This window comes from Orbicella franksi, chromosome 3, assembly GCF_964199315.1.
Source record: "Orbicella franksi chromosome 3, jaOrbFran1.1, whole genome shotgun sequence".
Lineage (NCBI taxonomy): Eukaryota > Metazoa > Cnidaria > Anthozoa > Scleractinia > Merulinidae > Orbicella > Orbicella franksi.
In genome coordinates this window covers 15,995,504-16,019,706 of record NC_138147.1, presented here as the reverse complement: position 1 = coordinate 16,019,706, position 24,203 = coordinate 15,995,504, and the positions used below count along the sequence as shown (strand labels likewise).

Below are 24,203 nucleotides of genomic sequence, written 5' to 3'. Positions count from 1 at the left end.
GCCGCATGCAGAAAAACGTTTGGTTGCAATTCCACTCGGAGGTGAGTCCTTCAAAAAACTAGAAAACCTGAGGGCATGAAAGAGACAAGTCTGAACAAATAAAGACAACAATAATCAAATCGTTAAAAGAATTGTCTCTGAACTCACACAACGTCCTTTCCTGGGCTTTCTGTGATGTGGACATTGCCAGTGGTTTCGCTTGTCTCTCCAGGTTGACTTGATGAGTAGAAAAATGTTTGACTTCCCGGAGAAAGTTCTGCACTTCTCCCAGCAATTCTTTCTAGTTCAGGGTATATGATTGTTTTTGGACTTTGCTGATGGGAATATATCCTGCGTGGTTCCTGTCGCCTTTCATTTCTATGCCTTCTTCTTCTTCTCTGGCCGATCTTTCTTCTCATTCTTCTTGTTCTTGTCCTTCTTCATTTTCTTGCCGCTGTTGTTGCTGGAAGTGTGAATCGAGGCCGTGTGGGATGGAGTCTTTCTGCTGCGTGGAAGGATATTTGGACTTGGCTTGTGCAGAGTTTCTTGGAAGGGGCTGGAAGCTGAAGTAATTCTGCATTTTCGGATTCATCTGAGCTTGATTTGTCGGATGAAGTGAGCCGGTAGGAAACTATAGATTACATGGTAGGAGGAGGAGGCAAAGCCGACTGCAGCTGGTCAAAGGTGGAGAGAGGAATGTGTGGTTCAACGTGGCAGTCCGTGACATGTGAGTAAACAAAAACAAGGACTGATTGAACAGGAGTCTGTGGCCTATGACCGAGGAGGGCTGGGAAGTAGTGTAAGAGCCCAACTTTGAAGGCTTATAGAGAGGTTGGGTTTGAATGGATGAGATTAACAAACTGTTCGATTCCTTGTAGAGGAAACAGAGTTCGTGCTGGAGTCAATCTGGAGTTTGTCCAGAGTGGCAAGGTTTGAAAATGTGGTCCGAAGTTGTGGAAAAGGAGGATGTTTGGAAGTGGGCCCGTGGTTTTGAAGTCAGCCAGCAGTAATTCAAGATGTAGCCATTTCCTGAACAGCTGAGCTGAGGCAAACAATTCATTTATTATACAGGCTAACCGGAGTAATATTCAGGCTAAGCGGAGTGATATACATATATATTCAGGCTAAGCAGAGTGATATGATATTCGGGCGGAGTTGGGAAGAAAGAGTCACATTAGAACACATGATGTTCGAGGTTGATTGATAGAATTTTGGCCTTATGAGATAAGCTTAAACATGGAGCATGTTTCTATCGAGTTTTAATTTATTATGGATAAATCTGCATAAAGATTTCTACCCTATACCCCTTCTAACACTCAGTCACATCAAGATATTTGGATAAGTGTAGTATGCACCAATCAAGAACCAATATTTTTCCTATAAATAAAGCTCTAGTAAAGCCACTCAGAGAAAACATCTTCTGCGCTTCGAACTTCTCTGCTTAGTAACCTAGCAGGATACAAGTGTCGGGACTTCTGTACAAGTACTCAACCTATTTTAAGGCTTGGCTACCAAGTTCCCAATGCAGGCGTTGCACTTTGTTTATGGAGGCGTTCTGAAAGTCTTGAGCTTCTTTGGTGTTTTGCCTGTCTTACAAAGCCAGTTTTAATCGCACTTAAAACTGTTCGTTTGAAATCGTTGTTTGATTTTGTGAGCATTTGACAAAAATTATCATCGAAAAGCCCACATGCACATGTGTTTATAAACTGGGTTAAACGCTCGTATACATGCCATAATAAGCTTATTAAAACTGCACGTTGAAACTTGCTGTGATTTGTTTACATATCTGTTGTAGCTGTTGTAATTCTAAGAAATACAAGAAATTCTTACCTGGAAATTAAGAAAATCTAGTTTTTGGCCTCAAAAATAGGGGGTTGACTTATACACAGGATTGACTAATACACGGGTACATACAGGGTATAGAATTGAAGAACCAATCAATGTCCAGTACTTTTCCATGGCATGAGTGATGATCTGACCTATCACAGCCTTTTGTGACCAAATAAAGTAATGGAAAAGACAATACCCTTCATAATGTCAGCCAAGAGGGGGTGTACGCATCATGCAGTACTTATCCGGGACCAAATAAGGTATGGAAGTTGAAAAGGAGGACGGGGGATTCCCCTGCTCTCTGGACTGCCATTGTTGTAAAAGGAGGGGTTACCCCCTCCCTCTTTTCTAGGGGCTGACATCATAGAACCCAGTGTTGACGTCATGTGAGAAATCGCTTTGGTGATCAAGGGGAATTCAAGATGGTGCACATGACTCATAAACAAGTTTTAATGGCATTCTTCGTTTTACATGAAATGTGTTCTGCACAGTTTTTGACATAATGATTAAAAAAGTGTGAGACATCCCATCTGTAAGGCTTTTTGCCGTATGGGAGTCAAAAAGGGAAAATAAGCAAATCATAACAATTTTCACAAATCTTTACATGTCGCATGGGGTTTTAAATGATCTGAAAAAGTTCAATATCAACACTAAACTAACAGATACAATAAGAGTACCAGGGGTGGTGCTGGACTTGAAAAAACTGAACCAATGAATCACATGAGGTGCCAGGGGTGGCCCTGGACTTGAAAAAACGACCTATAAAAATCACATAGGGTGCCAGGGGCGGTGCTGGACTTGAAAAATGTTTTGACTAGGACTTGTCTGGTCGGTGTTTACTTTTGACATGGGTTCACAGGGAGTCTGTGTGGGTGAATTCTTTGTTTCAGTGGGGGCAGGCAAAGGGTTTCTCTTCGGTGTGGGTGCATACATGATTTCTTAGGTAGTCACTTTGGGTGAATGCTTTTTTTTTCTGTGTGGGTGCGTAGATGAGATTTTAGGCAAGTCCCTTGGGTGAATTGTTTGTCACAGCGTTGGCAAGTGAAGGGTTCCTTTCCGGTGTGGACTAGCTGATGTTTCAGGTAGAAGGCCTGAGTAAATGACTTGATGGAGTATTGACAGGTGAAGGGCCTCTCCTCTGTGTGGACTCTCGCATACTGTTTTACGTAGGTGTTCTGGGTGAATTGCTTCGGGCAGTAAGAGGAGACGAAGGGCTTCTCTCTGGTGTGGTTATTAGCTTGGGTTTTCATGTTTCCCAACTGGCTGAATAGGAGATGGAATCAGAGACGTGTGCGGTTTGCGAAGGGAGAAAGACAGAGATCTGGCAATGACAGCAGAGTTGAGCAGTTCATAGCGGCTGGTCATGGAGTTCCGAGTTTCTTGAAAAGATGAATGCATGAGGACTTGACTTCTTGGCACAATTGGCGGCAGGGTTGTAAATGGTGGTGAGGCGGGAAAACAAAATGGAACAAATCGTGAACAAACCAAAATCCTTGAAAACAGTAGAGCATTGTGAAATGAAGAGTGATCCAAAGTGTGTGATGATCTGAGCTGCATGCTTCTGTTTGAGTGCATTTGTAGTCGTGTATTGGTAAAAACCACATAGCTCTTTCACCTCGTTAATTACGATGTTGCATGATGCAGCTGGTTAGGGGGTAAAACCTAACCCCAGCAAAGCTACCAACAAAGCTGAAAACATTCTTGCTGCTGAACATTTTGTGTCAAACTTTCGAGAACTAAGAAATTAATGAGGTTACTATGCCATTCTCACATGTTACTTCTGGTCACACTTGGCAAAAAATGTTTTGAAACTAACAACTAAATACGATTGTGTCACTGAAACATGTTTACCCTAAACTTGTTTTTGGTGCTGAGTAAATTTAACTGTCAGAGCCTTTTTCAGAAGGTATATACTTCCTTCAGTAAATTGATTTTTTGAACTCTTTAAAACGTGCAAGTGCAGCGTATCAAGCAATCTTTGAAAAGTAATGACTCAACAAATTTTATATTCATTCATTTGACTTCTTCTCAACCGACGTGTCCGGGTTACTTATATTTGGTTGCAGTGAAAATGTAACAGGTACTGGTAAGCTTACTCCAGGGCAAAACGTCAATTGTAGTAGTTGCATAATACCCTACCACTTTATATATGTGTCGAGGTGTATCACAATGAACACTAATGTTGTGTTTCTTTGAACTTATAAATATTCAAAGTTTTGGGGCTAATAAATCATGTTGAAATAGGTGAGGAAGAAGAGTGCTGATGACTTATTAAAGTTAATAAAATTACACATTTTAGTTGGAAATCTTTCATTTACAACTGGGACTGAAACTATATTGGTGTAAACTGTTCTGCTGAATGTATCTCAAAGCGGTTTTTGCAAGATTTTAAAATACCATGCAAGAAAAAGACAAATTTCTTGATTTTGACCAGTTTAATAATTAACCAATTTGACACCTTCAGATGCTTCAACTTGAAAAAAAAACATTCTCATGTTTTCAAGTCATCGATAACTCATCCTAATAGAAAAATAATTCTTACAATTCTTACAAAATGTCCTTTATTTGCCGGTGCTGATACCTTAAATATGTAATAACTAGAACATTGTAACTAAAACCCTTTGGCATGAATTACTATAAACTGAAACCTCCAGTAATGTATTGGTAACTCTCGAGTTTTTTGATGGAGTCCAAAAAATTAAAAATTAAAAAAGGGAAGCTATTGAAACTTGCTGTGCTATTTAAGTTACTGTTTTATAGTGTTGGCAAGTTTTAAGGTTTTGCACTGTATACCTTTAGAGGTGTCTTGTGTCCATTTTAAACTGTAGATACCTAAACCCAATATGTGACCTTCCACGGGAAAACACACATTAATGCTTTTCCGTTAAATAACTAATAACTAACACCTAACGAACGGAGAGCAAACGACTTTTCAGAGTGTTTGAACGACTTGGTTAACACTTTGAATGGGCAAGTGAAAATTTCTAACAGTTTCCAAAAGCGTTCAAACGACTAGCTTGAATTTTCTCAACGCTTTTTCTGAACGCTTTTAACGGGTAGCTTAATGATTTTCTGCAAACATATAAACAATTGAATGGAGCATCTAACAGTTTATGAAAACATTAAAGTGAATTATCTAACACTTCAATTTGCGAAAAGCAAGCACACGACATTTCAACTGGGTAAATATAAGCTTATGCTGTACCTGTATCGAGATAATAGTTGGAAATGGCCAAAGCGCTTGTACGATTGGAACAGTTTGTACTTAGTTAACTTATGTAGAACAGTCACATTGTATCGATTAAGAGACCAAGACATTTTATGTGGTTGTAATAGCGTTTTATTACTTACCATGACTTCCATTCACGAAATGCAAAGGTGAGCAAAACTCAGGGGGCGGAGACAGTATGACAAGTGCATTGTTTACAGAACCGAATTGATGGAAACTCCGGAAACTTGAAACTCCGAATTGCATGTTATCAATTTTATAGAAACTCTTCTTTCAAAAGATATTTCACATCTCGCCTCGAAGATAAACTACGCTGCATGACTGAAAGACATAGCTTACACACAATTGTTTTACGTTACTTCAACACTTAACCAGTTGAGCGTTCAACTTAAACAGTCTACACAGGCGACTTCTGTCATGTAATTCAATGCAGTTTTCGTCACCCAGAAGTGCCACATTTTGAGATGCAATTCATTAAGCATGGTGGCCTTCAGTATCAATTATTTTCACTTTTGAGCAGACGTGCAGCTTTTGTTTACAAAAGGACGACACTTTCGGAGTAGGGATTTAAAAATGTTGCAACATAGAGGTTATACAGAAAATTGTCTATGTAAACAAGGAAATGGGCTTTAGTGTTGTTATGTTGCACTACCCAACATTTCCGGATTTCAAAGAAGATTGAGCAGAGGTTAATTGATGTTGAAATACTATAGTGCCAATGTCTATGACATGACAAATAATAAGTCATTGACTGAAAGTTTGCCGTCTCTTTACCGTAAGGATTACAAGGATTTGTTGACTGTTGATCTGCTCAGTGTTATCTTCTGTCGCTTGTTGACATTGTAATTCGTTATATCAAGGTAGATTTTATGTTTGGGCTTCCGGATTATGTTTGTTATATTGAAGAATTTGTAATATGGAGGTTTGTTATATCGAGGTCTTTGTTAAATAGAGGCTCATTAAATCGAGGTTCCACTGTATATGGTGGTCTTAATCACTAGTTCTCAACTCCTTTAACCAAACTAAAATTTAAAAGTAAGGAAATATCACTCAATGAGAATATGTTGAAAAACTAATAAAGTAACTATTCAATAATTTACCTACCTACCTACCTGCCTACCTACCTGCCTAAACATATATAATTAAAACAAACTTTTCTGCCATTACATCAACAGTCTAGGTAGTTTTGCATTTTTAGTTTGCCACCTAAACCAACTTTCTCTTGATTATCCTACTGCGCTTTAAACTGTTCTACTGATTTACATTTTAGTGAACTACAAAAACTTTGGCAACACTTTATGTATCGCAACACTGTATGTATTCACAGCTGCTTAAGTTGTGTGCATAACTGTGATGATCAATCATTTCTTCTTATATTTGTCTGCAGTTCAAATATATGATCTTTCATGTGTTCACTTGCACTTTATGGATCTGTCATGCCAATAGTCAGGCATGGTGGCCTCCTGGTTAGAGCGATTGTCTTTGGATTGATCAGTCCAGGTTCAAGCCCTGGCCGGGGACATGGTGTTACGTGGTGTTGTGTTGTTGGGCAGGACGCTTTACTCTCACAGTGCCTCTCTCCACCCCAGGTGTGTAAATGGGTACCAACAGATTTAAAACTAAGGGTAACTAACCCTGTGATGGACTGGAATGCAAAGTTCATTGCTATACCTCTCAACTCAAATATGTCACGTGTAATTTTTCTCACCCTATGAAAACGACAACTCGAACTTTCAATTCCAATGTGATCAAGATCTAGCAAATTTGTGCATCAGTTAAGCTAATAACTTGCTGGTTGTAATGCCTGCAGAGAAACACTTTCAAATCATAACAGAAGAAGTTAAGCAAAAAAGCTCTTAATCCACTAGCAAAGCAGCCTAAAAAAAGAACTTGAAAACAACCTATGGATTGTACAGAATTAAGTAAAACGAAGTTCTCAGAACTTAACAAAAAAAACTCACAAGGATGACATACATTTTAGATTTATTCTATTTTTGAAAAAGGTATAACAAAATACTTCATAACTGACCTATGGGAAACAAAACTCTGTTTCCAGTGGGGCCAGTCATTAAGTGCATCTTGTTATATGATGATGATGATGATTTGCCCCTTAGCTCCAGCTGAAGCATAGGCCATTGTCCAATTCAGTTCTCCATCGGCTTCTGTCCTGGGCCAGCCTTCCTAGCATGGTCCAGGTGTGGCCCCACTTCCTCATTTCAGACTCCACGCCCCTTCTCCAGGAGTTCCTTGGGTAACCCCTCTTCCTCTTGCCCTGAGGGTTCCAGCATAGTGCCCGCCAGGTGTTGCTGGCTTTGTTTATTTTGTTGTATAGCTGGAGTTAATTTGAATCTAATGGTCACTCTTATTGGTTGATTTAGGGTCACGTAATCACAATTGCAGTTACAATTGCAAAATTAAAAATTGCTATTACAAAATTATTGCGTGCTTTCCCGCTAACCCACTACTTTTTCTTCTACTTCAGTGTAAAATGGGGTTGACTAGCCTACACGACTCCTACGGTTCGTGACATTTGTACATTTGCCGTTCTCTGTTCGGTCACTCGACCTTTCTTGTCGCTTCACTCGTGTCCATGAAGGGCACTTCATGTTGTGTAACAAGGAGGAATTTTAAGTGAATTTGAGCATTTAGATCATGCTATGGCAAATTTTTTTTAGGTCATAGGTCTGCATGTTATCTGCGTGTCGACTCGTTGAGTTTGACACCTCTGTAATTTGCCATGTGTTTTTGCATTTTTTAGGCTCATTTCTATTGCAAGATATGCTTTTATGAGTCTCCATGAATTTGCTTTTGAGGGACGAAATATGAAATTTACCGTGACATGTTGCTTACTTGCATTCTATATTGTGACGCCGGGCCCGGCTGTGATTAGAACTGTTTGCAAGCACAGTAGGTAGATCCTTATCACGGATATCATATTTGTTCTCGTACGATTTCCTTCGGAGACGCCGTAGCTTTACTTTGAGAAAGCTATACGTTTGTCTAGTGACATTCGTATGTTGCTTGCAGCTATCTGCTCGAGCTTATGTTTCTCTTGCTCGATGTATAGGTTTATTCCTCCTTTGGTTGTTCTGGCACCACACGATTCAAATGTAGCTGTTTACGCGCAAGTCCTGTTGACAGTTTTGCGTGTTTTATATGCCATTGTTCGGCTTAGTTCAGGCAAGATCATGGTTTCGATCCTCCATGTGGATCTCATCAGTTGCCGGTATTTGTGAAATATTCTGTACATCTGAAGTTGCTAGCGCAACTCGTACCTCTGAGAATGCAAGACATTGCGGCTTGGCACAAACTTCTCGTGGTGTGTACCCTAGTGACGGATAGAACATGTCTGGTTTCTATTGGCTATGACAGCTAGCCAATGGCGTAATGTACTTTTCGATCCTTACTTTTTTGAAGCTTGACCTCGTTATTGTGTGTTTCTTTGATGGCATTTTTTCTAGATTTCTAGGCACTCGATGGTTGATCTGCAATTTGGAGCTATTTTGATTTAACGCACATGTTCTTTTGCAAACCCCCTCTTTAAAATGGGGTTGATGCTATACATTGAGTGCGTATTTTTTGCTTTAAGCTCCTTGACGTTAGTTGAGTGCTGCTATGTCTTGCACGATGTAGAACGGGGCACGTCCATAATAATCATATCAGTGTAAAATGGGGTTGACTAGCCTACACGACTCCTACGGTTCGTGACATTTGTACATTTGCCGTTCTCTGTTCGGTCACTCGACCTTTCTTGTCGCTTCACTCGTGTTCATGAAGGGCACTTCATGTTGTGTAACAAGGAGGAATTTTAAGTGAATTTGAGCATTTAGATCATGCTATGGCAAATTTTTTTTAGGCCATAGGTCTGCATGTTATCTGCGTATCGACTCGTTTGACACCTCTGTAATTTGCCATGTGTTTTTGCATTTTTTAGGCTCATTTCTATTGCAAGACATGCTTTTATGAGTCTCCATGAATTTGCTTTTGAGGGACGAAATATGAAATTTACCGTGACATGTTGCTTACTTGCATTCTATATTGTGACGCCGGGCCCGGCTGTGATTAGAACTGTTTGCAAGCACAGTAGGTAGATCCTCATCACGGATATCATATTTGTTCTCGTACGATTTCCTTCGGAGACGCCGTAGCTTTACTTTGAGAAAGCTATACGTTTGTCTAGTGACATTCGTATGTTGCTTGCAGCTATCTGCTCGAGCTTATGTTTCTCTTGCTCGATGTATAGGTTTATTCCTCCTTTGGTTGTTCTGGCACCACATGATTCAAATGTAGCTGTTTACGCGCAAGTCCTGTTGACTGTTTTGCGTGTTTTATATGCCATTGTTCGGCTTAGTTCAGGCAAGATCATGGTTTCGATCCTCCATGTGGATCTCATCAGTTGCCGGTATTTCTAAAATATTCTGTACATCTGAAGTTGCTAGCGCAACTCGTACCTCTGTGAGAATGCAAGACATTCTGCGGCTTGGCACAAACTTCTCGTGGTGTGTACCCTAGTGACGGATAGAACATGTCTGGTTTCTATTGGCTATGACAGCTAGCCAATGGCGTAATGTACTTTTCGATCCTTACTTTTTTGAAGCTTGACTTCGTTATTGTGTGTTTCTTTGACGGCATTTTTTCTAGATTTCTAGGCACTCGATGGTTGATCTGCAATTTGGAGCTATTTTGATTTAATGCACATGTTCTTTTGCAAACCCCCTCTTTAAAATGGGGTTGATGCTATACATTGAGTGCGTATTTTTTGCTTTAAGCTCCTTGACGTTAGTTGAGTGCTGCTATGTCTTGCACGATGTAGAACGGGGCACGTCCATAATAATCATATCAGTGTAAAATGGGGTTGACTAGCCTACACGACTCCTACGGTTCGTGACATTTGTACATTTGCCGTTCTCTGTTCGGTCACTTGACCTTTCACTTTACATTGAACGTAGCCTGTGTCACAGGCACTTTTTGTGAAAGGAAAAAAAATCGTAGAGGCTTCTCAGCTTTGTTTTTCTTTAGGGGAGGGTGGCTGTGACACAAGATGTGAATAGTAAATAGTAAATACATGCAGACTACTGTGACACAGGCTACACTTAACTCCAACTATATAACAAAACACTTAATTACCGATCCTTTAGGAAACAGTTTTGTTTCTCCCTCCACCCTCCCTCTCACTTCATCTTGGGAAACATCAACATTCTCAGGAAAACAAAGCTTGTTCCCTCAGGACCAGTAATTAAGTATATAGTACACAATATAGTCTCTATACTGGAGTGACAATACCAGTAAGAAATTTGCTATGGTGCGATCCAGTCGTTGCCATTGCCTCCACATCCTGTCTTCCAGATAGGCCTGGAGATCATCGTGGGAGAAGCTGTGCCGCCCTTTGAGGGGGCCTTTCAAATTTGCCCAGGCAGATTCAGCTTCCTGAGTATGAACCCTAGTTACTGGGTCCAGGGACTTATCTGCGTGGACAAAAATGTGATGTCAAGCAATGTGTTTGGGCAGATGTTGGTCCAGGTTTCTGTAGGCTCCCAATCATCGGTGTACACTTCACTGCCCGGTTGCAGACTTTTTTCAAGAATCGGCAACAGCGTCACATGATCTCAACTCACCACCACTTCATAATAACCCCTTGCAGGCCTCGTGGCTGTTGAAATGACTCCAAAGACCCACAAGTCAGGAGCTCTTCATTCTCTGTTGTACTAATAGAGTTAACGATTGTTGATCAGTGAAACTATTTGTCAAAGAAGTCAACCAAATTTGAAAAGGAACAATATCGTAACCAAAACATGTATACTAACTGACCTTTGCTTTTTGATTAAATTTGTTCTTATCGCACTTCATGAGAGCTGTTCCCCCAAACAGAATGAAAGGGTTTGTTGCAATGTCTGCTGAACATGCATCCACCGTTCAGAAAACAGTTCAGACTAGGTTGTTATTTATGGACATCATGTTAGCTTTGGATTTTTGACTCTGGTCCATTGACCAGAAGTAACTCATCATTAAAAGGTTCCCAGAGGGATTTTTGGCCACTTAGCAAAAAAACTGTTGGTTCTGATGCTGAGTTTCTTGCAAGTGCTGCATCTCCTAAAGGAATAGAATTAGTGTCAAACTGAAAACGTATTTCAGAATTCCTTTGGAGGCCCTATTAAGGTGAGATTGCAGTCAGATTTTCCTACAATTTGGGCATAATGAACGATGTCAGATCAACCAAATATAATTCACTAGAAAAAAATAAAGAGCACTGGCCTAGAACAATGACAGCCTGAGGTTTCTGAAAATGCATCAGTTGTCCACCTGTCGATCATTCTCATGGTAATAATTAACAGAATACTTACAGTACTGCACATCACAGTACTCTGCTGCCCCAATTTCATAGGAGAATGCATTAAAACTAATTGAAAAACAACCAATTCCAGTATGTTCATCTATAGTCAAAATGTAGGATGAGTGATTTAGAATTCGTCAAATGTCAATCATGTTGCCATGGTAACCAGGAAACTTAAAGTTCAGGTGTAATTTTTACCATTCATAATTAATTTAGGTAGGCCAAAAGGTAAATCACTCAACCTACAGATATAAATACAAGGAACATCTGCTGAAAAAATGAGGTCAATAGCTCAAAACCTCTTGCAAATATTAGCCGGGGCAGCTCCCTTGTCATGAAAAACACTAGTTCTGAAAAATTCAAGTTAAAAGTATCAAACATCAAAGTACAAAAGTTTTTCATCAACATCGTTAGAAACACTGTAGTTTCTGATAAGATGCTGTTTTAAGAAGTAAATACAAACAAAACTGTGATATGTGAGTCATTCACATGTCCATTTGCTGCGTTAGAAGGTGCCAGCCTCATATGTGGTCCCTTCCCCTTGAATACGAGCTTCCTCAATCCTCACAGCGACCCTCTTTGTAGCTCGTCTTTTTCTTTTGAATAGCTCTGATGATCTTTTTTCAACTTTCTTTACTCTTTGAATGTCTCTTTTCTGACTGGCATACATAGTTTACTCCAGCTTTTATTCCAGAAAGTTCCATGACCCTGTGCTTGGCTTTTGCACCAGAGCAGAAATGCAATGTTGCAGAGATTGCTGCCATTTCTACACGCTTTCTTCCGAACCACTTATGCTTAGGGCATCGTATCCAAACCAAGGAATTGATACATTCATTTGGGTTTTGAGTGTGTCCTGGCAGACACCTCTTCAAAAGCTTTTCATCTGATAAGCGGAGGTACACATGCTCCAAGTGTTCTACAAAGACAGGATCAAGATGGTGGCCCTTGTTTTCAATTGGTTTCCCAGTTCTCTTGTAAGAGCACCATGAGTTTGAGGGACAATACTTATGCCTCTCTTTATCTGGCAACTTGCAGCTGTGGTATAAGCCAGCTTTGATCTCATTTTGCATTGCTTTTATTGCTCTTTCTGTCTCTTCAGTTGTCAGTTTACCATTCTTAGCATTATTCCTAATTGCTCTTCCATAGTACTTTTGCAATTTTTCAATTGCTGGTTTTGTCAAACGACCAGGTCTGCCACCCACTGGCTTCTCATCTGGTAGCTTTCCTTTCTGTTGTTGGACATTTCTTAATGCTTTTCCCATCCTTTTTTGCACATGTCCCACACAGTCTAATTTTACAACTCTGTGACACCCAGCTTCTTCTGACAGGTGGTCCTTTTTCCCATTGTTTATATGCCAAGAAGTTTTTCCACTTTATGTAATCAGATGATGATTTCTCCATTCGTTCATACTTGTCGCAGTCACTACACACCCCATAAACATCCCATACTGAATTGTATGCCTTTGAATCTCCATCAGAAACCATAAAGTGGCATTCCAAGCCATGGTCCCTTCTTCTGTTTCATATTTTACGTGCACATTCAGTTTCCATGCTTGGACTTGAACCCTCATATCCCCCAACACAGTCATGATCTCTTCTCCATAGCTCAAATTCCTCCTGAGAAAGCCTTTTCTCGTTTATTCTGCATGCACTGCATGCCTTGGAGACAACTGAATAATCCAGAACTTTGCCAGTATCAGTCGAGATCACAAATCCAACCCCATGGTTAGATGTAAACCCTCTTTTGGCCCAGGTTCCATCAAAGCTAACTGATACTGGGAGATTACACTGATGAGATTGACTGCTGCCCCTTTGAAAAAGTTCTTTTAGTTCACTTCGATTTTTCTCTAGTTCTTCATTAATGACAACAAGATTTTGCTTGTACAGTTCATCTTCATGAGTGGCCCAAGCAGTTGGGGCCACAAGAGGAGGCATGTTTAGTGCTTCGCATATAGCAGCAATGCCCTCTCTGCCAAGCCCTACCTCATTTGCTGCAAAGACTGACCTCCTGTTTATGTCCTTTCCCTGCATGGTTCGAGGTACTTTATCACTGACATTGTGTTTGCCAGTGCTAAAGAACTGTGACAGCTCACAGGTATCACACTCAACATGGCGTGTACTGCATAGGCCATAACCATTCAAAGGATCTTCAAGAATATGCACTGTACCTAAAAATGGATATATAAAAATATTTTAGCAATAAAATCTAGTCTGAAAATTTCCAACTCAAACAATAATAAATTCAACTGACTGAAACTGTGAGTAGCTAAAACATTCAAGGTTTTATTTGCTAACCTGAACAATTTCCGCTGAATGCATGAACTCTTTGAATTAAATCTTTTAGACCGCCCATGTCCACGAAATGATATCCTTTGGCTCTTTTCGCTTCTTTGAATTCATATTCTTCGGAGGAGGACGATTCAATGTCCTTTATTTTTCGTTTTGATGAAGACTTAGGAAGGGGTTTCTCTGAACAATCGCTGTCGCTTCCGACATCACAATCAGCAACAAAAGTGATTTCACTTGCGGATTTCGGTCGTTTTCTCTCTTCGTCTTTTCTCCATTTGGGTGTTCCAAGAAAACCTGAACATTTTTACTTTTACTCCTTTTGGCAACAGCCACTTTGGATCCAACACGGTTTCCTTTAGGCATAATGAAGATGATAAAACAATGCGAGCAACCACACAGCCAAAGCAAAATGAAACAGGTGCACGTGTTGTTTACTGAGGGGCCAGGCCTCCTTTCGGAAGTGTGGCTTGGATTGGACTTTTGGATGACTTGGAAAGGGGAGGATTCAACGAATTTTTATCGACTAAATGCTGCCTAAAAGCTCTTGTTTTCAAATTGGTAGCCATGGCAATGGATCAACATTTAAGAGTGTGTTGTAAAGAACTGCTTCTCTTCACCAGAAAAAGTAAAGAAGAAAGAAAAAAACACCAGGGGAAGTACTACTATAGCTTTAAGAGTGTTTTGAGATTAAAATTAAAATTCTTACAAATTTCACCAAAATTGACAAAAATATGACTGTAATCCCACCTTAAGGGTTTAAAATGGATATCATTAGTTCTCGGTCTCATCTCCTACGGCCAAGCGGAAGGGCTCACTTTTCAGCTTTAAACGGAATGCATTTTTCGGTAAAAGATCATCCATGGGGTTCCGGGAAGAGTTACTTAGTCTGTGTTTTTAGCAATGACATATCAGAGATATATCGTTTTCTGGATGTTTGGTATATAATAGCAATGTGGTTAGCCTGCAAGAACGAAACACGATCTTCAGGATAGAGGAAGTGAAATCCCAATGATTGCTATTCCCGCAATTATTGTTCCAGTAGTCCCAGCACTATTACTCCATTTAAACTCCAGAAAACGTGCAAAAACCTTCTGCCTGTATTGCTTTGTGGAGTCATGGTTTGTTTTCTTCATTTACATGCTTCTTATATCTGCGTTCGGTTAGATTTTCGCAAGATGCAGTATGTATTTCAAAAACTAGAGGCTGAAAATGACGTATGGCGTATGACAATGGAATAATGAAGCCCATATTGATGGTTTAACATATAATACATGTGTACCCAACTTGCGTGACATGCCACCCAGCTTGGTAGGTGACACAAATGAGAAGGAGAGCTTGAGAGGAGCAAACATGAAGCGTATGATACTGCCATGTGTTCAGCAGGCTACCAAGCAATCTTTTTTACATTTCGTCAAACAGGCAACGTATATTCGCTAGTTCAAATCACTCAGGGAAAGAAGAAGCACGCAGGCTTGCATATACTAAGTACATATTCTGCATGTCTTTAGACTGCTTATGGACTTTTTCTTTCCCGAATAATCATTCCGTAGCTCGTGCTTTAGGCATCGTTTATACTCTCACTAGAAACAGACCCAGCATTCTAGCGTGCTTGCAGCCCTGCTGATTAGTTATGGTTTAAATTATACAACTCTAAAGTTAACATAGCCTCTCTTTATTACTAACCATTGGATCTTTCAATCATTGTCATGGCTTGGTTGCATCCTCCACAGTGGAGCGGATTTGCCAGTAAAGAACGGTTCTCAAGCGAATTTATTACTCTCACTGATGAAGCTTGCCTTAAATTGGTGAATACCTCAGGTCCATGCTTAACATCTTTGATGGAAGATTTTTTATAGTGAAGAGACAGTGAAACACTAAGATTACACTTTGGGCTGAGAGCGTGCTCAGAGAAACGTTTCGGTATAGGAGGTCTTTTAATAAGTAATTAAAAGACAAAGCCCACCACTCCCACCTCCAGAATTATTTTCAAGAGACGAATGTTTTTTTTGATTTGTGCTATATTTCATGCCTCTTTGTTCTTGCCATGTGGATGATGTGTGAAAATTAGTTCATTATATCTTCACTATATACATAAATATTTTCAGATCACTATTTTCAACCAAAATGTAAGAGAATTTGTACACACCGTCTTACACACTTCACCTAGGCTGTAGTAAGGTGGCAAGTAGTAAAGATCACTTCCGGTGATGTCATAATGCACGTTCCAGTTAGGCCTTGCCTTCTGCTGTGACCTTTCATCATACGAGTTTGAGCCTGTTGTTCACTTCTCATTTTCTTGCTTTTTCAGTGTTTGAACAGTCTAGTTAGGAGATAAAGTACTCAATCATAAAATCTGTTCTAAGATAATTTTCTTTTGCAAAGAAAATTTGAACGATGTAAACATCTACCATGAGCGACACATTTAATTATTCATGTTCAAAATGATAAAATCATTATTTTTGTATTTTTTAAGCTTATCACATTTTACAAACAACCTGCCCATGCTGAAATTGAACTTTAAATACGGTGTTATTTTGTTTTGTGGTTGCATTTGCAGGCAGCTCTAAAAGCAGCTGAGAGGCAAATATAAGTTCTGGGAGATGTAAAGTGCATATAGGAGAAGCAAATCCTTGTCAATAATCAAGCCTATGTCGTACAGAAGTAGAATTAAGTCCCTGCTGTCCTTGAACGGAGCAATTCTTTTAAGGCACGTTGCAGCTACACACGTCATTGCTGTACAGCGAAATCTTAATCTGTTTGAGTTTTGCATACAAAACGGCGTTGTCAGCCTAGTTCCTCACGGCCAAAGTAGCCACAGTAACAGCTCACCATAGCTTATCTTGAAGTCCCTATTTTGAAATTTATACAGATATGAAACTTGCCCACTAGTACTCTTGCCTTATGCGGCTAAATCAAGTGTAATGTACATGTACTAGACTAGACTGTGAGGAGTCTCTCTTTTGCTTGAAAATCCGTGGGGAAGAATGCAAGAAAGAATGCATAATAACATGAGCGTGCTGCTCAGCACTCATATATCACGCTCGCACGCTCACTTGTTTTGTGTTCTTCCCCATGGATTTTCGAGCAAAAAGAGAGACTACTTGTAGTCTAGTACTAAATCTAACTGCTAGCGGCTTACGACGACACTATTTAGGAAGATCTGCTCACCATAACTCCACTGTGGCTGGAAAGGTAGCACTAGCCAGCTGGAGAAACAAATTCAGGTCCTTGGTCAAAATTGCTCTCCAGGTGTATCCATTTTGTCTCAACTGTCTGGTTGTCAGTACAAGCATTTCACTGTCTATTTAAGAGTGAATGTGTCCAAAACTCAAACATTTTCAAAATGTGGCAACGGCTAAAAAATAAATTCTGCTCATATTCTGAGGTTAGGTAGGCCTTAGTGTGAACAAATCACAACTTCATTTGGCTGGACATCAATTTATTTATAAGAAAATAGATAATAACTGAATTCCATCAAAATGGCCCTTTTGGAGCTCAAAATTTAAGATGACGCTCAAAGCTTCACATCACAAAATCAAACAACCTAGAATGTAAAAACTATCAAATCTTGAAAACCAACATCAAAACATATGTTGACAGCAATTTGAGCAATTCTTGTTTATTTATTTACAAAATGTAATTAAATTTATCCAAGCTACTTTTTAACAAACTGAAAATAGGTCAAACAAAATGTGTTATTTAACTGTGTGCTATACGGAATAATTGACTGAAAATCTGGCTTTTGGAAGGCGATAAGTAGTTCTTTTTGATCTCCAAAGGATTTTTTGGGGAAATGATTCTGAGCGATTTAATCAAATTTGAAAGTTGGATAAAATGTGTCAGTGCGATGGTGCCATTAATTGGCGGGAAATGTACAAATGCACACACAAACTCAACTGTTTCGCACTTGAAGTTCAATCTACAATTTATTTAACATAACATCCTCTTACCTTCCTGTCGCTGTATCAAAAAAGAGAGCTTCAGTCCTGAAATTGTTGCATTGTCCACATAAAAGGAAAATAACTTGGCAGAATAGTGCAGGACCACCTCGTGATCATGAGTTGTTTACAAAACGTATTACGGGGTTTTCTGATTCAAGGTTTCTCTGCACCTGTCTGGTTGTTCGGAAGACACAGTCCTTGAAAGCATCAATAATCCGACTGAGTGCGCTGGTGATCATGGCAAGATTGCATCAAACGAGGTATTTTTACATTCAAGTGTTTTCTACATGCTAGAAATTCACCTTAAGGTGTTGGAGTGCAAAGAACATGATTATGCAACTGTATGAACCTATGAGTGAGAACTTCATTCATCTAAGCTCTCTCCTGTACATGTGGTAAATATACACTGGTAATCGTTGATGTCATTAATGTGGTGTGTTAAAAACTCTAAAGGTCATCCCAATTGAAGAATTCATAGAAAGTCCAATTCTCGAGGTCAAAGGTGATCGAGAGAGCGGCTTGTCTTATGACAATGAAAGTGGGGTGTCTGGCTCTGACAGTGAAGAGGTATTGTTTGAGTTTTGTTTATTGTATTTATTGTCAAGTCAATACTTGTGTGCAAAAAAGTTGTGAATCACAGTAACGTTCATCATAAATTGAATGATTCTATACAAAGTTTGGGAAACCAACCTTTGATAATGCTTAACTGACAATCTAAACATTGTGCTTTTATGAGAGTACAAAGCACGGGAGGTGGAGAGTGCTCTCGCCATTAGCTGCCATTTCTTTAATTCATTCATGCACAGTTACTTTCAGGATTCAGATGATGAAACCATGTAACCTTTGGACATAAGTGAAACATTTTCAATACCAGAGCAATATAATTTGTCAGAAATGCCCTCTGATAGTTCTCCTCTTCATAGCAGTTCAACATGTACCTTGCTAGAGACTCTAGTTCACCTATTTTACTGGTTTCCTTCCCATCCCTCTGTGAGCAAAGAGGCTTTTTCAAGGAACTTGCAGATATGGCATTCAATTCTTCCCAAGGGGAATTGTCTTCCTACACCCTACCAAAGTGCCTATATGATCATTAAGCCCTACCTAGTTCCTGAACTGGTATTTTATGCTTATGTAAATGACTGTTCTCTTCAGAGGAGAGTACAAAGTACATGCAGAATGCCCTAAATGCAAAGAACCACGCTTTAAACACAGTAATGTTCCATGAAGAATCTTCTGGTACTTGCCCCTTGGCCCGAGACTGGCTAGAAGCTTTGGAACAAAGGACATATTTTATCTACTCCAAAACCACGACAGGGAAAAAGCCTGTCTGGAAACCAAGCAAATGATGCAAGATATCCATGATTCTCCAAAGTGGAAAGAAGCATTTGGGTCAAATGGCAGATTTCAGGGTGAACCAAGAGGTGTTGCATTATCCCTTTGTCTTGATGGCCTTAACCTGTGGAGTAGAAATAAAACCAATTATTCCATGTGGCCTGTAGTTCTTGGTCAACTTAATCTATCAAGGAGAATAAGAAACCACTTTGAAAATCTTATTCTTGTAGGCATCATCCCCAGCCAGGTACAAGGAGCAGAGCCTAAACATTTGGACCCTTACCTGGAGGTTCTGGTTGATGAACTTATATACCTAACAGGCTGTAAGCTTTATGATGCCTACCAAAGGGCACCTTTTACTCTGAAAGTTGAAGTGGTTATCTACATCCTAGATTATCAAGGACTGTGAAAAGTTTTTTTCTTAACAGGTACTGGTTCTTTGAGAGGGTGTGCGTGGTGTTTGCTAATAGGAGAGTATTGCTAGTATTTGAAGACAGTGTAGACTGGTAACAGCTGATTCTTACCTGTTGAACATGAGTTAAGGAAGGAGAACCACAACATTCCAGTATGGTCAAATGAAACTAGACAGAAGCCAAGTTATGGCAACTTTCAGCAAGACAAGTCTTTTCATGCAGCCTATACACCGTATTCATAAATGGCCACCACGTGGAGCGGCCTGGATTTGAGCGCATGAAAATGAGGCCAGAAAGGCCAAGTGAGTAGATGTGGAGAGCTATTTATGCCAAGTGGTTAGATAAGAAAAACTCAAATTATTTTCAGTTTTCTGTATTTTTCTCGAAAAATTAGACAAAACCAGAGGCCAGTCCAGGTATTTGGTCAGAAGTGCTTTTCAACATCCCTTCTCAAACTCATTAATTATTCATGAGCTGATGACCCAATCAGCTCGCATCAATTGGGTCAGGTGCATGTATGTTGATACCCAATGAACATACCGATCAACACACGGTAGATTAGTTCAAAAACTGATCAAGACACTGATCAAGAAACTTGAATTTTAATCAGTCTTAATTATAATTCTGAATACAGCATTTTTCCCGCTTAAATCATTGCTTACAACAACAATACAGCAACATATTATTCCTTCTTAGACATCGTTACATTAATTGTACAGTTTTTGAATTTTCCTTTCTGGAAAACAACATCCGTTAAAGATTGATCCTGTTTCTCTGTGGTAAAACATGTAGTTGTACTAACAACACTTGGACCTAGGATCTTTGAAACTTTAGACACATTTTCTTCTGTAGGCTTTTCGTACTGCAACAATGCATTAGAACGATGCCCCGACCTTTCGCGAGTCAATTTTTCTTCAACCCCAGAATTGAACAGGGAGGAAACACAAGTAATGCGCAAACTGTGAACGGTTTTGCGTTTAAAGCCTGCCGCGTCGCACATGTCAGGCAAAATCTTGTTCAAGCTGTTGATGCCTACGGGCGCTTTATCGAATGCGAACCTAGTTTTTGATGGCTTAAAGTAAAATGCAGTAACTTCCTTTGCATGAGTCTCAACTAACCCTACATACAATCTGAATATCTCAACAAGGCACGGCTTGTGCTTTTCCTCAATAGAATGACAAACATGCTTGACCACTCGCGGCACATACTTTAGATCACAAAGACCTCCATGATAAGTTTTAGAGGCATTTTCTTCAAACTTAATAAAATTTGGACCAATTTCAAAGCTGTTTACAACAATATTTCTGTGATCTCCCCCCCGCAACCCAAAAACTTTTCCGTTGTAGAAATAGATCGTGTTCAATAACGACTTAGCTGATGTAGTTCTCAGCAATTTCTTTTGCCAGAATACTGCTTCTTCTTGCTCGCTCACAAACTCCTTTTCCTCTTTCTTACACTTGATGTGAAGCCCTTCTCGAACGCCATTCTTCATCTCGGCATCTAAGCAACGTCGGAAAAGGACAAACCTTCAAAAAATAACACACAAAATTAAAGTCCTGAAACAGTGCATTTTAAATTACTAACCAATTTGGTCTAAAAGTTGTCAAGTACCTTTTGTCACTAGCGTCCAGAGGATTCAAAGCTTCTGATCCATTTTTCTCCTCCAAATAACGCTTGAGGGCACAAATGATACCATAAACAGACTTCGGAGGGTATCTTTCACCGGACTTTTTAGCTACCTCCATCACAAATTTTGACAACCAATAGTTCAGTGACAGAGCGTCCATTCCAGCAATATCTACACTCACAGCGGTAACATTGTGTAAATCGTAGTCCTTGAAGAGACCGCCACAATCTAATACTGGAACTTTAACCTCTCTCAACCTCTGCCATTCGGCAAAAATGTTCGCAGCCCACTTGTTTTTATACTTAGTTGAAACTGGAACAGCATCATTCACCAAAACATTTTCTTGAGAAGAGGTTTTTGGAACTCGAAAACGTTCTGATCTCCACTCGATCACCATCACGCAGCATAATGTTAATTTATTAAAAATTCAACCTTTAAAACTTGCCCACATGGCCGCATATAAAAGATTCATTTCATTTACCATATGAATAAAAAACAGACAATAGCCTATTGAGCATGCCTACTAATTACCTATTCTTCGAAAAAAATTCTCATGCTACTTTGAGAAGCCAGCTCAAAAACTCGTGCTTCGTTTTTCATCAGGGGTTCCAAACACCTCGAAACAATAAAAGCACTCCGCCTTCGGCGTTGTGCTTTCATCTGTTTCTCGGTGTTTGGAACCCCTGATGAAAAACTCGCACTCGTTTTTGATCTATTACCTAAAATGCCAACGCATTGCTGTGTTCCACTTTGCACTAGGAAAGGATATTGTGAAGAAGAGACCAGAGAGAAGGTATCTTACTTTAAATTTCCAACGCAAGAAAAAACACGAAAGCAGTGGATACATGCTATTCGGAGAGATGAGGGGAAAGATTTTCAGATATCAAGTACAACAAAGGTATGCTCATGGCACTTTAAGCTGGATGATTTGAAGAAGAGCTTAGATGGCGTGATTTCATTAAGACAAGGGGCTGTTCCTTCTGTTTTCACTTGGAAACGAAGCTCACCTCACAAGCGACCGCCTCCAACGCCTCGTATCTCCAGTACGGCCACTTCTGTGTCACGGAAGGTAAGCAAAACTATCGCTGAAGTTGTTGAGGCTTCCTGTTCGAGGGAAATTGTGGAGGAATCATCCAACTTACATGTCCTTACGACAAGCACAGAAAGTCACCTCGCTCCGGAAATGGAAGAATTTCCATCAGCTGTAAATGATTTACAGTCCAAAGAAAATCAAGAAATTACACGACTGGAGAAACTGTTAGCTGAAACTATTGAAATAAAAGAAAAATTAGAATTGGAGGTGTCATCTTTAAAGCAAAACATTGATCTTTTTGAGCAGAAATGTGATAAACTCGAAAAACACGTGTTTTCATTTGAGAACATCAAAACAGATGACTCATTGTTAACATTTTATACTGGGTTTCCAAATGTGCAGACAATGATGGCTCTATATGAGTATTTAAATCCAGGTGTCAATGGAAAAAATATTAAATACTGGTTGTCAGGCCAAGAAGATTCCCAAAAGGCTGCAGTTGGTAACTTAGTTAAGCAAGGAAGGCCAAGGACTTTGTTACCTCTAGAAGAATTTTTCCTGGCAATGTGCAGACTGAGGCAAGGTTTTGCTGAGGTTCATCTTGCACACTTGTTTAAAGTATCACAGTCTACTGTAAGTAGCATATTTATTTCTTGGATTAATTTTATGTATTTGAAACTTGGCCAGATCAATATCTGGCCCTCCAGAAAATCTGTGGATGATTCTATGCCTGAGGCCTTTAAAGAGAAGTACCCCAGTACAAGAGTGATAAATGACTGCACAGAGGTGCGGTGCCACATGCTAAGCAGCCTTTTGTTGAACAGTGAGCTATTTAGCTTGTACAAGAGTCACACCACTCTGAAAGGACTGATTGGAATTTCCCCTAAAGGGTCAATAACATTCATTGGACAGCTATGCACTGGCAGTATATCTGATAAAGAAATAGTGGAACGCAGTGGTTTTTTGAAACTACCCTTTGAAAATGGAGACTGTGTAATAGCCGACAAGGGTTTTACAATTGAGGATGTGCTTCCCCTTGGAGTGACCCTTAATATCCCCCCATTCCTTGGAATGTCTGATCAAATGTCTGCTGAAGGTGTTACCAAAACACAGGAAATTGCAAGTTTGCGTATCCATGTTGAAAGGTCCATCAACAAAGTAAAGAACGTTTTAATATTTGAGGGGGTTATGCCATTAAGCCAGTTTGGAATAGTAAATCAAATGTGGTGTGTGTGCTATGCTTTGTAATTTCCAAGATCCTATCATTAGTGTTTAGTGAACATTTGGTACTTCATAATAGTTACATACCTGAACAGCTTGCATTTTGAGCAGCACAGGCAAACTTATATGTACAATTAATGCCAGGAAAAAAAAGGAATTTGAATGATCACTTCCAAGGTGGTTTTATTGAATCAGTACCATATATTAAAGTAGCAATGTTGTTTTCATCCAGGACAGTGATTTTATTTGAGCAAAGAGATGCTGTTTATCATAACCCCTTTGTATTACCCTGTCACAGAACCATGTAATTGTAAAGATTGAAGGCAGGTCAAAATGGGAAAGCAGAGAAAACTCTTGTCATGGATTTAAATTGTAAGCTGGTTGCATTGCATTATGACTGTTTAGGCAATTTTGACTTGCATACTTTTATATGATTGACAAAAATCCACCATTTATAACTGCGCTTTGTACACCATGATAAAAGATTGATATCCATCTTTTGACATTTGGGCCAAAATTGAAAACATTCAAGGCTTTAGCAGTAAGATCCCATTCAAGGCTATCAAAAGCCTTCTCGAAGTCTATAAAAAGGAGAAGTCCCGAGGTCTTTTAGCATTTAGATATTCCATTATATCACTTAAAAGTCTTATGTTCTGGCCTATATACCTTCCCTTAACAAATCTGGTTTGATCTGAATCAATTAATTTTGGTAGGTATTTTTCTATTCTTTTTGCCAAAGCTTTAGTCAAAATTTTATAATCAATATTTAATGTAACTGTTCCTTTCAAAATAATCTAATCGTGACTTGTTGTTTGGTTATCACGCAAATTACTAATTAAAACAAACAATGCCCCAAGTTGGCGTTAATGGGGGAGCACTGCCTTGCGTTAGGTAAGCCTGTGCAACTTCCGGAGATGGCGTGAAACAAGAACCTCACTTATCTCCCCAGCACTACGAGCTGACTGCAAGACAGCACGT

The 24,203-nt window shown here is 39.5% G+C and overlaps 1 protein-coding gene and 2 pseudogenes across 1 annotated transcript; 1 reads left to right on the top strand and 2 right to left on the bottom strand.

Moving 5' to 3' along the window:
• Positions 1–58: 58 nt before the first annotated feature.
• On the bottom strand, positions 59–5,284 carry LOC145480432 (uncharacterized; annotated as a pseudogene).
• A 6,718-nt stretch (positions 5,285–12,002) lies between these two features.
• LOC145480430 (uncharacterized) lies at positions 12,003–14,413 on the bottom strand (annotated as a pseudogene).
• Positions 14,414–21,637: 7,224 nt separating this feature from the next.
• LOC145483078 (uncharacterized) lies at positions 21,638–23,724 on the top strand. Its single transcript, XM_081461692.1, has one exon. It carries the CDS (start codon positions 21,696–21,698, stop codon positions 23,250–23,252), a length of 1,557 nt encoding a protein of 518 aa, XP_081317818.1. The 5' UTR covers positions 21,638–21,695; the 3' UTR covers positions 23,253–23,724.
• Positions 23,725–24,203: the final 479 nt, after the last annotated feature.

Coding starts and splice junctions, on each gene's coding strand:
- LOC145483078 (XM_081461692.1), top strand. CDS start 21,696: ATGCCAACGCATTGCTGTGTTCCACTTTGCACTAGGAAAGGATATTGT.